The following is a 15,034-nucleotide window of genomic DNA, read 5'->3' as shown; positions in this document are numbered from 1 at the left end:
AATACAACAAACTGTTTCGTGTACTCACAACTCTAAACCTACTTTTGCCCACCCGTGTTATTAAATTGAGCAAGTTAAACCAATAAATATAAAACTATATAATTTCAAAACTAAGAATGGAACTGAATTAGTAAAATTAATGAAAATGATCAGAAACTAAGTTAATTAGTAACAAAATCCTAGTAATATTTGATCAAGTATTACTTACAGAGCATACATACATTATATGTCTTAATTTTTTTTTTTAATCCTCACATGAGGATATTTTTCCCATTGATTTTCCGAGTGGAAGGGAGGAATGGAGGGGTTGAAGGAGAGGAGAGAAGAGGGGAGGGGAGAGAGGGAGGGAGGGAGGGAGGGAGAGAGAAGAAACATAGATGTGAGAAGTCTCACATTGATTAGTTGCCTCCCGCTCGTGCCCCGACCAGGGATGGGGATCCAACCTGCAACCCAGGTAAGTGCCCTGGACTGGAAATCGAACTCGCAACCCTTTGTTGAGTAGGCCAGTGCTCTAACCACTGAGAAAAACCACCCGGGGCTGTCTTAATTAATCTTGATTAAGAAACGGGATAATTTATTTTTAATAAGGAACTTTTCATTCTACACAATTTAATGCTTTATAATCTGGGGGAAATTTTTGCTTCTCTTAGGTGGAAGATATCATTATAATACCTCAAATGTAACAGACACCATTCAGTCACTAAATGAGTTTTAAAGTTAAAATAATCTCTCTGGCCCAGCCGGCATGGCTCAGTGGTTGAGCATTGACCTATGATCCTGGAGATTGAGGTTCGATTCCTAGTCAGTGCATATGCCCAGGTTTCAGGCTCGATCCCCAGCAGGGGGCATGTAGGAGGCAGCCAATCAATGACTCATCATTGGTGTTTCTCTCCCTTCTCCCTTCCTCTCTGAATTCACTAAAAACATTTTAAAAAATAGTATCATTGGGGTTTTTCACAATACCTATCTTAGAGCCAAGATTTATATGAGTCAAGGCTAGTCCAGGGCATAATAGAGGCAGACACAAGTACCTATCAAAATTAAGCTAATCCCAGATAAAATTAGTTGCAGGATGTGCCAGGTTAGCACTGCAAGGTCCCATCATGCAGTAGCTTTCAGTAAGAAAAAAGCTAAAAAGCACACCTGCGAATACCTTTGAGTGAAAGAGTTTCTCCTGTGGTATTGGCCATATCTAATACCATAGCATCTTCTCTCTGGTTTAAATTTCTACCATAGGCTTCCTTCAAAGGATAAATATTTTATCCAACAATTCTCTCTCAAGAATCAATGTTGAGCAGATTTCTATCATAAGATATGTGGGGTAATAGTGATTCAACTCTGTAAGCTGAGGCAGAAGGACTGGAGAGGAAAGAAAATTTGAGGATGTTAGTGAAGTGAAAAAAAAATTATGAAATTACATCACAGAAAAGATAGCAAGGGATAGAATAAGTAAAGAGGGTTTATCTCTAACAGTGATTCTCAAATATGAAACACAGAACTCTGGGCATTCCAAAGACTTTTTCAGCAGATCCCTGAGATCAAACAAAACTACTTTCATACATTGTTAAGATTGTATTTGCCTTTTTCACTATGCTGGCACCTGGACTGCTGTTGCAGTAACAATATTGGGTAAAGCGGCTGATGCTTCAGGATGAATCAAGGCAGTGGCACCAAAGCGGGCGAGTGCTACTGTATTCTTTGCTACCACAGGCTCACATTATCAAGAATGGCAGTTTAATTTAAGAATAAACTTAATGAAGCAGTAAACATTATTAATTTCATTAAATATTGACCCTTGAGTTCACATATTTTTAATATTTGTGTAATGAAATGAGAAGTACGAACAAAGCACTTCTGCTGCTAGTATACAATGGTTGTCTTGAGTTAAAGCCCTTACAGAATTGTTTAGGTTATGAGCTGAACTAGTCACATCTTTATGGAATACTATTTTTGCTTGAAAGATTAATAGATAAACCATAGTTATTCAGACTTGAGTACGAGGCATACATTATCTTGACAATTAAGGAAATGAAACTTTCATTTGAAGAACAATGGGAAATATTTGTCGCAAATAAAATTTGAGTTTTCAAGCCAAAATTAGAATTTTGGAAAACTTGTATCTTCTACCTTCAGTTTAACAATTTCCCACTTCTAAAAAAGTTTTCAATGAGATTGATAGTAAAATGAATAAATCTGTTGTTTTCATACGTCTTACCATTTGGAAGATCTGCGTTACTTTAGTGAACTATTATTTTCCAGAAGCTCAGTGCATAATGTTATAAAACCTGCATGACTTGGCAAAAGGTCTATTAAAAATGCAAGGTAAGCCAATCAATTTCAAGGAAGGAGAGTACTGACATGGCTTTGAAGGCCACATGGCAACTAATTCTTAAGAAAATTCCCCTTCTTGATTTATCCTGTATTGTCAAAGGAGAATATCCACAACTATCTGGAAGAGCTAGAAAAATACCTTCATGTTTCTGAGCTTAAATTTTATTCATATACTTGAACCAAAACATGTTTACTGCAGACTGAATAAAAGAAGCACATAGAGGAACGCAGCTGTCTTCTTCCAAGCCAAACATTCAATTGACTTGCAAACATAAAACAATGTCACTATCACTAATTGGGGAAGGCTGGAGTATAGGTTGTTTTCATTTAAAAAATTGTTGTTGATATTAATCTGTAATCAGCTTATTATTTATACTATTTATAAGTCATTTAAATTAACAATACATTTAAAAGTTCTGTTTTAATTTTTAATATGATAAAGATCAATAGATCTGACTCAGACAAGCAGAAGCTCCCTGGGGCAGGGGAGTGTCCAGTAATTTTAAGAATGTAGACAGACCCTTGAGAACAATTGCCTTTTATGTTTGTTTACCTATAAAATGTGCACAAATGTGTCAAATGTGTCATAATGATTAGTACATAGACATGTAGTAAATTAAAGCAAATTACTATGAACATAAATATAAATTCAGAAGAGAACAGCAGTCATGGAGAGGTCCATAGGGAACCTCAATGGTATTAAGAATGTTCTGATTTTTAAGTTGAGTGTAAAGTTTATTGAAGTGCATTTTATTATTATGTACTTATAATAATTTACAGATATCCTGTCATATTAATTATTTCAAAATTTTTAAACATAGAAGTAGGATTCTGAATAACAATGAAATGGAAGATAATGGTGGGAAAAATAGTAGGGCAGTTGAGTATGATAATGCTTTGACAAGAGAATAACACCTAATAATTTTGGCTCTCCTTAGGAAAAAGTAAAAGTGAGTATGTTTGTGAAATATTGGAGAGTAAAATAGAAATGTAAGCTATAACTTCCAAGCAATATGAGGGATAAAAAAAGAATAAAGAATTGTTAAAAAAAGACAGGAATGTGTTAAAAGAGAAACAAAAACAACATAAATAGGAAACACCAAATCTTAATATATCAGTAATTCTAAAATATGCAAATTAAAATTGTCTTTAAATGAGTCTATAAAATTGGAGTTAAAATTAAAAATATTTTTGTATGCTACTTACAAGAAGACAATTTTAACAAAATGAAAGAAGATAAAGGAATAGAGAAAATAACTTAAAGGCATAGTAAGAATTTGAGGAATAAAGCAAAAAAATTGAAGGATATAAATAGAAAAAGCAGCAATCTGGAAGATTCAACAATCATATACTCGCATGCTCTTAACAACATCATCTTATAGATAATGATTACAAACCAACAAAGGTATAAGAAAAAGAACAAATCTTCAGTCTTAGATTTATAGCACCTACAAATCACCTGTAGCTAAAGTCACAATGGTGAAAGACTGAATGCTTTCCTTCTAAGACTGGATTCAATGCAAGAATGCCTGTTTTTCTTATAGTACATAGTCCTGGAAGTTCTTGCCACTGCAATAAGGCAAGGAAAGGAAAGAAGGGCATACAGTCTAGAAAGGAAGTAATAAAATTGTCCCTGGTTGCAAATGGCAAGATTATCTACATAGAAAATCCCCAAGAACTCTGTGAAATACACTGAGAACTAATAAGTGAGGTTATAGGATACAGTATTAATACACAAAAATCAATTTCATTTCAATATGCTGACAAGTAACATTTGAAACATAAATTTTAAAATACCATTTGCAATCACCCCAAATTAAAATACTTAGGTATGAGTCTACCATTTATAGTATATGTCTGGTAAATTATAAAATGCTGATGAAGAGGTCAAAGAATACTTGGAGAGGTATATCATATTCATGTGTTGGAAGACTTGACATAGTAAAGATGCTAATTCATCACCAACTAACCTATAGATTTAATAAATGTCTATAAAAAATCTTGTTTCTTTGTAGGTGTAGAGAAAGTTATAAAATTCATATGCAAGGACACTAAAATAGGTGAAATAAATTTTAAAAAGAAAATAGAATTCTTAATGTTAAAGTTTATTACATAGGTGTAGTAATCAAGTCAGTTTGGTAATGGCAGAGGGATAGGCCATAAATCAATGGAACATAATAGGGAACACAGACATAAATCCACACAAATATGCCCAATTAATTTTAACAAAGGTGCAAAAGCATTTTCAGACAGAAAGGATAGCCTTTTCAATAAATGGTCCTAAAGCAATTAAACATCCATCATTAAAAAATAAAAATAACACTATATACAAAAAAATTCAAAATGCATCATGTACTTAAATGTAAAACATAAAACTTCTGTCAAAGAACATAGAAAAAATCTTTGGGACCTAGAACTAAGTGGTGTTCTTCAACTTGATACCAAAATCATGATCCATAGGAGGAAATTTCAATAAATTGGACCTCACCAAATTAAAAATAATTTGCTCTGCAAAAAATTCTATTAAAGAGATGAAAAGGCAAATTACAGACTGGGAGAAAATATTTACAAAATACATATCTGACAAAGCTTTAAATCTAGACTACATGAACTCTCAAAGCTCACTATTAAAAAACAATTATAAAATTGTCAAAGGACATGCACAGACATTTCACTGAATAGGCTACATAGGTGGGAGAAAAACACATGAAAATGTCTTTAGTCATTGAAGAAATGCAAATTAAAACCATGAGTTACCACTGCACATTTAACAAAGTATCTAAAATGAACAATGTCATTTTTTTTAAAGAAATAGAACGAGAAATCATCAGATTCACAGAATCACAAAAGACACCCAAAAGCCAAAGCAATCCTGAGAATAAACAATGAAGCTGGAGGTATCACACTACCTGACTTCAAATTATACTACAGAGCTACCACAATCAAAACAGCATGATATTGGCAGAGAAACAGAAACACAGATCAGTAGAATAGAAAGCCCAGGTATAAAACTACATGTACATGGGCAGATAATGTTTGACAAAGGAGACAAACACACAATGGAAGAAAGATAGTCACTTCAATAAATGGTGCTGGGAAAACTGGAAAGCCATATGCAAAAGAATGAAACTGGATTACATTTTGTCCCCATGTACAAAAATAGACTCAAAATGGATCAAAGACCTAAATGTGCGACCCAAAACAGTAAGTTACATAGAAGAAAACATAGGTACCAAACTTATGGACTTTGGTTGTAGAAAACATTTTATGAACTTCATCCCAAAGGTAAGGGAAGTAAAGGCAAAAATAAATGAATGGGACTATCAAACTAAAAAGCTTCTGCACAGCAAATGAAACTGACAACAAAGAGGCAGCCAACCAGATGGGAGATATTTCCAAACAGTAGCTCCAACAAAGGTTTAATTTCCAAAATATATAGAGAACTCATAAAACTCAACACCAAGCAAACAACCCAATCAAAAAGTGGGCAGAGGACCTGAACAGACAACTATCCCAAGAAGACATACAAACAGCCAATATATATAAAAAGATGCTCAACCTCACTAGCAATTAGGGAAATGCAAATCAAAACTATGAGATACCACCTCACATTTGTCATGAGTGGCTATTATCAACAAGACAAGCAGTAAGTATTGGAGAGGGTGTGGAGGAAAGGGAACCCTCAATTCACTGCTGGTGGGAATGTAGACTGGCACAACCACTATGGAAAGCAGTCTGGCGACTCCTCAAAAAATTAATAGAGCTACCATATGACCCAGTAATCCCTCTCCTAGGTATATACCCCAAAACACAAAAACATGTATTTGCAAAGATATATGCACCCCATGTTCATTGCAGCATTATTCACGGTGACCAAGACATGGAGACAACCAAAGTGTCCTGCCATAGAGGACTGGATCAAGATGTGGTGCATGTACACAATGGAATACTACGCGGCTATGAGAAAGAATGGGATACTGCCATTTGCAACAACAGGGATGGGCCTTGATAATATTATGCTAATTGAAATAAGTCCGAAAAAGCTAAGAACCATATGATTTCTCTCATATGTGGGTTGTAAAACTGAAACTCGTGGACACAAACAGCAGTGTGGTGGTTGCCAGAGGGAAAGGGGTGGAGGGTGAAAGGGGTCCTAATATATTGTGACAGGAGAAAATATGACGTTGGGTGGTGGGCACACAGTGCAATATACAGATCCTGTAACATAGAAACCCACACCTGAAACCTATATGATCATACTAACCAATGTCGCGCCAATAAATTTAGTTTAAAAAAACTAATCTCTAAAGCCAGCAAGGGTGAGAGTATAAAGTAGTGCAGGCACTCTGAAAATTACTTTGGCATTTCTTTTCAAAACTGAAAATGAAATTACCATAAGACCCAGCAATTTCACTCTTGGGCATTTATCCCAGAAGATTAAAGGCTTGTGTTCATGAAGAAACTTGTATTTGAATGTTTAAAGCAGCTTTATTCATAATAACCCCAAACTGTAATCTACCTAAATGTCTTTAAAGGATGAATGAACGAACAAACCATGGTAAGGCCAAACGGATACTATTCAGTAATGAAAGAAATACATTATCGTATACACAAAAACTTTCTGAATGTGCCTCAGGACAATGCTGGATGAAGAAAGCCAGACTCTAAAGGATGCATATGAGTCCATATATGGAACAATCAATAAATAAAATAATTGTAGAGATAGACCATGGACTGGTAGACTAGTGGTCACCAGGAGTTAGGGGCTGGAGTAGGTAGGGGATGAATGTGGCTCTAAAGATAACAGCAGAGAGTCTTTGTAATGGTACAGTTGAGAACCTTGATTGTGGTGATGTAAACTACCCATCTGTGTGACAGAATTGCATAGAATTATGCACATACACACACAAATGAGTATGTATAACTGGTGAAATTTAATAATCTCTATGGATTGAACCAATAGCCAATTTCTTGTTTTTTATATTATCTTTGTGTAAGATATAAACACTGGTAATACTAAGAAAAGAGCACATGGCCTTTTCTACAATATTTGTTTGCAATTTCCCGTGCCTCTATAATGATTTAAAAATAAGATATTTACAGGCAAAATGGATTGTGTAATTTCCTAAACATGTAGTTCGATGAAGTTAAAAATTCCCAACGTGCAAAGGAAAAGTGCTCCTCTTTCAGAGTCCTTGCAATTCAACCCATAGGTATCATTCTCTTGGATTTACAGAATTGCCATGGTCTCTAAGATACCTAAACCCACACATATAACTGCATGCACACACACAGATTTATTACATATACAGCCTGACAGACTTGGAGGTTCTCACAAATGTCAGAGTTAGGCCAGGCCAGTATACATAGAAAAGGGCATGGAGAGCTGAAATCTTGGATAGGACAATAAAAAATTTAAAACTTCACCCACTTGGTATTTGTTTACTTTAGGGAAGCTCTTTTAAGCAATTGTTTTGAAAAATTATAAGAGATCCATTTAGAGCAAGTTTGTAATCTTGGATTTCATTTCACGGAGCCAATCTATTCCCCACATAGCTTTTCTTTCCTCTTTTCCTTAAAAAAGAAACACGCTTATTTCTGTAAGCTTTCACTGACTTGTCAGTTTTATGAATGTGGTCGATGATCCCTGAAGACCAAACAATTCAGTGTAACATCACTTAAATAAGGAAGGGAAACAATTGCGATGTCAGTTCACAACCTCTGTTCCAACGGAAGACCAAACTGTCCAATGGAAGGCCATTTAGTGGTAGGTGCACACTGTCTACAGAGGAATTTAGATTTTTTTGTGACCTATTTTCCTCAAGAACTAGATTTAATCTATAATATTTTCATCACTGTTTTTATATAAGCATTCATTTATCTCTAAAAATTTTTTAGTTTAAATGTTTTTAGATCTCAAGTACTTAAGACCTTTAAAATGCTTGTAGGATCTAGGGTTTTCTAACAGAACCTAAAGGGAAAATGACCCTTCATGTTCTTTCATCTGCATTTTAGCCCAGTGGTTCTCTAAATTTGGCCTGCTTCAGAATCAAAGAATTTGTTCAAATAGATTGCTGTGCCCTACCCCCTGGGTTTTTGATATAGGAGGACGAGATGGGGCCTGAGAATGTGTGTTTCCAATGAAGTTTCCAGGTGAGACTGATTCTTCTGGCTTTGGGGAACACACTTGGAGAACCACAGGTGTCATCTAAGATGAGTTTGACCATACGTGAAAAAAATTAGCATAACTCTTCTGGAAAGGCCAATCATCTTTTTATGTGTTTCTCATCTATCTCCACATAGGTAGTTTTATTAAGTTCGTGAACTATGGGAAAAAAGCAATTTGTCCAAAACTCCAATTCAGAGTTAACTTGGAATTGCTATTCTACATTTTATAGCTGAAAATAAGGAAAATCATTTCAAAATTGATTTTGCAAAATCCATGCACTGAAGCCTGTGACCGTGTTGAATGTGGGGCTGCAATGGGTGGACATTCATGCCCACTCCTCTATGGAAATGGGTTTCCCCGGGGAAGGTAATCACCTAAAGCATGGAGACTTTGTGTAGCTGAGCCTGAAGCATTTGACAGCTGGGAAATGCCTACTGACTGTACCAACTACCTCTGTGCTGGACAGGAAGCGCTTCTTTGAAGGAAAAATTGGGTGTACATCTTGTGTCTGTCCCTGATTTGTACAAGGATATAGGAATCATCTCAGTAAAGATTCAAACTTGTGACTGATTCTTTTGACCATATACTTTATTACTTTCTAAAATATTTGCTAAATATATTTCTTAACTATATCTTGAGAAGTCCATCATAGATACCACTGTATTGTGATGAAGATGGAATGAGGACCTCAGGTACCACTGAGTAGTGTAGCAGATTTTTGTCCCTACCTGAAGGGTCTCTACATCTCAGTGTGATTTTGTCACCTGTCATCCAGTCACTGTTCTTCAAGAGTGTGAAATCTGATTAGTAAGGGCTGCTGCTTTCACCCAAGCTACCCATCGTTCCTCATCCTGTTAACCACGGCTCCTAACTGCTCTCCCTGCTTCCATTATTGCCCTACCCCAAAAGCTAGCCTGCTATAAAAAGGCATTCAGGCCACGACCCTACTCAAATGTTTGAAAAAATTCTCTTCACACATGTGTGTGTATGTATATATTACACGTGTATGTATGAATGTATGAATGGGTAGATAATTTTCTTCATAGACCTAGTTTTTGCAGTGTGCAGTTGGTATACGCACCCCCCCTCCCCCTCCCCCCGCAAATTGTTGTTTCCTCGGCTATAATTTCAGATTCTTACTGATAGAGATTTTATGTTCTGTTCACTCCTGAACAACCAGATTTCTAAAAAAGTACCTCTTAGCCACTGAACAATTATTAAATATTTGGTAAATATATTGAATAAAAAAATGTTAGCCAGAAAAAAACATCAGAAAGCTGATATGGGTTCAAATTCTAGTTCCACAACCTACCAGTTTAGATAACTTACATACATCTCTAAGCTTTGTTTTGCTTTATTTCCCATCTTAGTTAGAATACCTTTGCATCTTAATTAAGTGAAATAGCATATAAAGAAAATGCTATGAAAAGGAAAAAATAGGGCTAAATAATTGGTAAGTTTGAGTATTTATCCCCATAATATTGGATAAATTACCAAACCTTTCGCTTCCCATAAAAAAAAATAAACCCTTGTTATTTGTAATATGTGTTTATATGGATTATTTAAGGTACTGGTGATGAAATATGAATGAAGTGCTACTCTTTTTTTATTTGAGTGGTATTTGCAATGAATTATTGTATTGTATCACAGCATATCCCACACACTCCAGTCATATTTGTTTCCTGCGTATGTCTTCAAGGCAGGCCTGTCTATGAAACTATTCTGAGGATGCTTGATGTGTGTGTGCTGGGCAGGCTGGTCTCGTCCACTGCCTCCCCTCCCTGGCCTTCATGGCTTGTGCATACTCCCCGCCCCACAATTCACTTGCTACTCTCTAGATTTACTCTGGTTGGTCCTTCCTAAAAGAACTATCACCATTCACCTGATCCTTCCTACCTGGGCAGGGTGCTTCTCCTTTTGGCCTCTTCCTTCCTCAAAAGTGCTGCCCAAATTCTCAGTTCTCATTCTCAACAAAAGTTGCACTTAATGCACGATGCCATATTGTTCAAAATTAGTTTTATTGTTTAATATGGTTTGCTGTCTACTTCATATGTATAGATCCTTTCTGAGGAGAATGGGAAGTCCTTGAGGACAAAGACTGGCATAGTCATTCCTTTACCTCGCTCCAAAGCTGCCACCACTCTGCAAAGATAAGTACATGATTGCTATAACTCTAAATAGATTTTATTTTTCTTAATATAGTGATTCTTGGTCCATACAGATTCCATACGCCCTCTCAGTACAGGGATGGAATATTTTCCTAGATATCTCACTGAAGAACAAACAAAGGGTCTTTCACAATCCTAAGTCAGCATTGGAAGAGTTACTCAGGCTGTGGAAAGTAGATTTTCAAGGCTTCGTGGTGAGCAGTAAGCTGCAATTAGATTGTCAGCCCTGAGATTTTGTCATTTATCATCAGGATAAGACAGTTTGTGGTCTTCAGCTGAAGTCAAACTTTGGTAATCTAGCTCCCAAATCCCTGGAGCCCCTTCCATTCTTAGCACCATTTTTACTTGCAGTTAGTCAGGGTTTTGCAAAAACAAAAACAGGAATTATCCCAATCCACTTCCCAGTGTGACTGCAGAAGACTAAGTAGGGACAAAGCAGCTCAGGGACCTAATGTTGCCTGGGACTTTAGAAAAAAGGTTTTAGAATGGTCTGGATGGACTCTGGACACATTGTTTAGCTGATTAGAAAACAGTGCTTTCCAGTAGTACTGAACCTCATTTCTTTACTCTTACCTTCCCTCGCATTCTTCCCCCCAACTTCTGGCTATTACTGGCTTGTCAAGGTCCTGGAGTTCCCCTCTCCACCCAGTTACCACTCTGATCCTTTCTGCTTCAACGTGCCAGTAAAATGTCCCATTTTCTGAGAAACATGCTAAGATCCTAAAGCTGATTAAAAAACACACACCAAAAAAAACCCACTAATTCATAAAAAATAACAATGGTTTGCAAGCCAACAGTATAACAGAGTGAGATTTTCAAATCAGAATGCCCTGGGTATTGCCTTTCAGCTCTAAGTAGGCTTGTGACCTTGAGCAAGTTACTGGATGTATTAAATAATGAGTCAGTTGTCTCAGGAACCTATTCATGGGCTTATGGTAAGGAAGAAATACAATTATGTGTGGTAAGTGCCTGGCACGGAGCCTTCCAAATACTAGCTGTATCATCAATATCATCAGCGTCAACATGAATATTGTTCCAAGATAAAATACTAGACTTTAAACAGAGCCCTTCAATACTTTAACTCAAAATGGAAAACCATAAAAACATCAGGCACTAAAACTCATTTATTTTTCTTGATAGAAAAGACTGAGTATTCATCAAAATGCACTACGAATGTAGCCACTACCTACTCTATACCAAGCAAGCATGGTAAGAAACAGCTTTTCTTTCTACCTCTTTCCATGTAGACCAAGGAGGAAGAACTGCCGAGTGGGGATCCTACTTCTCTGGCTCCCAGGCCTTACACAAAGCCCCAGCATGATTTCCCCCAGGCTCTGTGAGAGTTAAACTTTGTTACTCTAGGAGTCTTCACAAAAGTCCTCTGCACTACAGATAATTCAAGTGTCAGCATCTTTTTGTTTTTAGATGAAAAAACGAGACCTAACCTTTAAATACTGGTATAAGTTAGCAATCATAGTCTTAATTTTGTTACAAACAGTAAGTTTCTTAAAGCCAATTTCTATCAGTATAGTTACTTCAGAAATATCATCACCACACATCATATGCTTGTCTTAAAATTACACAGGGCAGTTCTAGGATTAAAATAATGAACAGAAAGCATTTTGAATAAAAAGAACACTCTACAATTATAGAAATAATTATTTCTATCACAAACACCACAGCCAGAAACCAAATTTGCATATCAACACTTCATTATTGGAGACCTGGGCACATGGACATTTTTTAAAAGGTTGTAATTTGAGTTTTCATGGTTATTGCACTTTCTGTGACTATGTTTACTTGCTTTTATCTAAAAGGAAAAGTCTATCCAATCTGCAAAATTACTCAGCTTAATGTCTTTTTTGGTATTTCTTTCAGTGACATTTGTGATGCTGGCAATTCACGTCACAGCTAAAATGCAATTTAACCAGGCTGAGATAGGGGACCTGTTGAACATCCCTTTGGGACATGCGAAGGACCACTACTGAGCGTAGGAAAGCAGGAGCAGGGCCAGGGGAGCGAGGTGAAAGCCAATGTCAGCCAGCATTGGAATCATGGAATACAACCACTCTAGAGAGAACCTGATTCACTTTTGCCTGAAGTTTTCCTTACGTTCTCAAATTCACCGTCTTTCTCAGAGTCACTTAGAGCTCTCTTGACTGGCATCCAATTAAAGGTTTATGTTCTCTATGCACTCTGGGAACTGCAATAAGGGTGGTCACTGATGTACACTTCCATTTCAAGGTGCTCCCCTCATGCCACCCAGAAGTCCCAAAGAAATAGTAAAGCATGCTCATCCTTCAGAAGGGTATCTGAGTTCTCACCACTAGACCTATACCTGCCTCTCCGCTTTCTTTCTGTCAAATGCCTAAGAATAGATTCACATTTAGCTATCGAGAAAAACTTGAATTTCTATCCCATAGTAATATAACCATATTACACTAAATATTGCTTTGGAGAAAGAAGCAATAAAGCAAGACAGAAAAACAGGTGCAGAGGAGACAAAAGAGTATGATAGCTCCCAAAAACAGCTACCACTTTAAGACGCTTTGATTTTCAAAGAAAATATACGAAAAAACAATCACAAAAATGCATTGCACAAAATCATAGGAATTAAGCATAAATTCATAAACATTAGCTCCATATGAGAACTTTTCACTTTAAGAAAACTTAAAATGTAAAATGCAAATGTAAAAACACTTAACGTAGGAGAAAACAAATTGCTTTAGAGAGAATTCTTACCTTAGCCAAGGTTCTATTAGCAGGCTACTTTAAGAAATCTAAAAATAAATCATTAACTAGAATAACAAACTATTGAAACTCAGTTCAAATTTAAGGTCAATGCAAACAAAGATGAAGCATCTCAAATTATAACTAAGTCACTCCATGGAGAGAATTGGATTTACAAAAAGTTGATTTGCAGGCAACTTCTCAGAATATAACTTTACACAAAGTGAATCATGGCAATGAAATTGTGAGATGATTTGGTCCCTGAACTAGGTTTTTGTTTTTTAGTCTCTTCAGGAGTCCTAAGGACAGCTTAAGTATTACTCTGTAGACATCTCAGGGACAAAGCCATCCTAGTTTGCCCATCCGGCCCTGATAGTGTCTCATAAGATGAGAATAAACTATGATGATCCACATGAACCCTGGTAATGGATCACAGTCTAAACTAGACATGGTTTCTGCATTATCAATTTGGTTTGCTTGAAGAAATTGTGAGGCTATCTGAGGATCACAGTGTTACAGCAGGGGCAACTTGAAGCAGATTTATGCTATGAACAAGCCATTTCTTATTCAACCTGAGAAGTAATGGCTTGTTCTGATTCTGGAAGGTGGCAAGGGTCCCGTTTTAATTTTTCATGCAACAATTAATAATCCCAAACATGGTGGTTTGAACAATTCCATGTTATTAGCCCAGGATTCTGTGCGTCAGAAATCCAGACAAGCCTCACCTGGGAGATTTTTCTCTTCCATGTGGATTGGCTAAGGTATCTAATGAGATTACAGTTAGGTAGTGGTTGGTGCTGGAACATAGCAAAATGGCTTTGCCCACGCGTGTGGTGCCTTGATGGGGACAGCTGTGGGACTGGATGTTGCTTTATACACATGGCCCCCTCCAATGGTTAGCGTGGTCTTCCTTAGATGGTGGCTAGACCCTAATTGTAGATGTTTTAAGTGGCAAAGGTAGAACCTGCTTCACTCTTAAGGATCAACCCTAGAAGTTATACTATACTGCTCAAAATAAATCACAGGACCAGCCCAGATCCAAGAGGATGGGAGAAACAGACTGCCTCCTGATGGGGGAGTGGCAAGGACACTGAAAAGTCACATGTGAGACGGGGCGTATTGTGGTGGCTAACACAAAATACCACAGGACCCCCAAGACTTCTTAGATAAATGATGTGCATCACTTCTTTCTCAGAACTCCCCCTATGAACCTTGGAAAGCGGCCATGCTTGGGACACCAAGTGTCCTCCTTGGAAAAGGCAGAGGCTAACAGATAAAATTGGCACTCACCTGGCGGAACTGGTCCAGGTCAATTTTGTTACCCACCAGCACCAGGGGAATTTCATAGGTGTGACGGACCTGAAAAATGAGCTCTTTAAACTTGGCAGCCTCCTGAAATGATTGGCGGTCGGTGACGGAGTAGCAGACGATGAATCCCTCCCCGCCTCGCATGTACTGCTCCCTCATGGCCGTGAACTCGGCCTGCAGGCGAAGAGCAAAACCGTGACGCAGGTTAAGACAGTGAAGCCAACATACACCACCAATAAAATAACAGGTCGAAAATCAAGACTAAGTGTTCGGGTAGGAATTGTCTAAACACGTATTTGTGGGCTTTGCATAAAGAAAAGCAGTATAG

The 15,034-nt window shown here is 37.1% G+C and overlaps 1 protein-coding gene across 1 annotated transcript in view; it reads right to left on the bottom strand.

The window, feature by feature from the left end:
* RIT2 (Ras like without CAAX 2) overlaps positions 1-15,034 on the bottom strand; it is a 270,216-nt gene that overhangs the window by 111,570 nt on the left and 143,612 nt on the right. The window contains exon 4 of the mRNA XM_081149237.1: positions 14,689-14,880. Within this exon, the coding sequence (XP_081005363.1) occupies positions 14,689-14,880 (192 nt within the window). The remainder of the gene's footprint in view (positions 1-14,688; positions 14,881-15,034) is intronic.

The sequence above is a fragment of the Miniopterus schreibersii genome, assembly GCF_964146895.1.
Source record: "Miniopterus schreibersii genome assembly, chromosome: 10".
Taxonomy (NCBI): Eukaryota; Metazoa; Chordata; class Mammalia; order Chiroptera; family Miniopteridae; genus Miniopterus; species Miniopterus schreibersii.
This window is presented reverse-complemented; position numbering and strand designations above follow the sequence as displayed.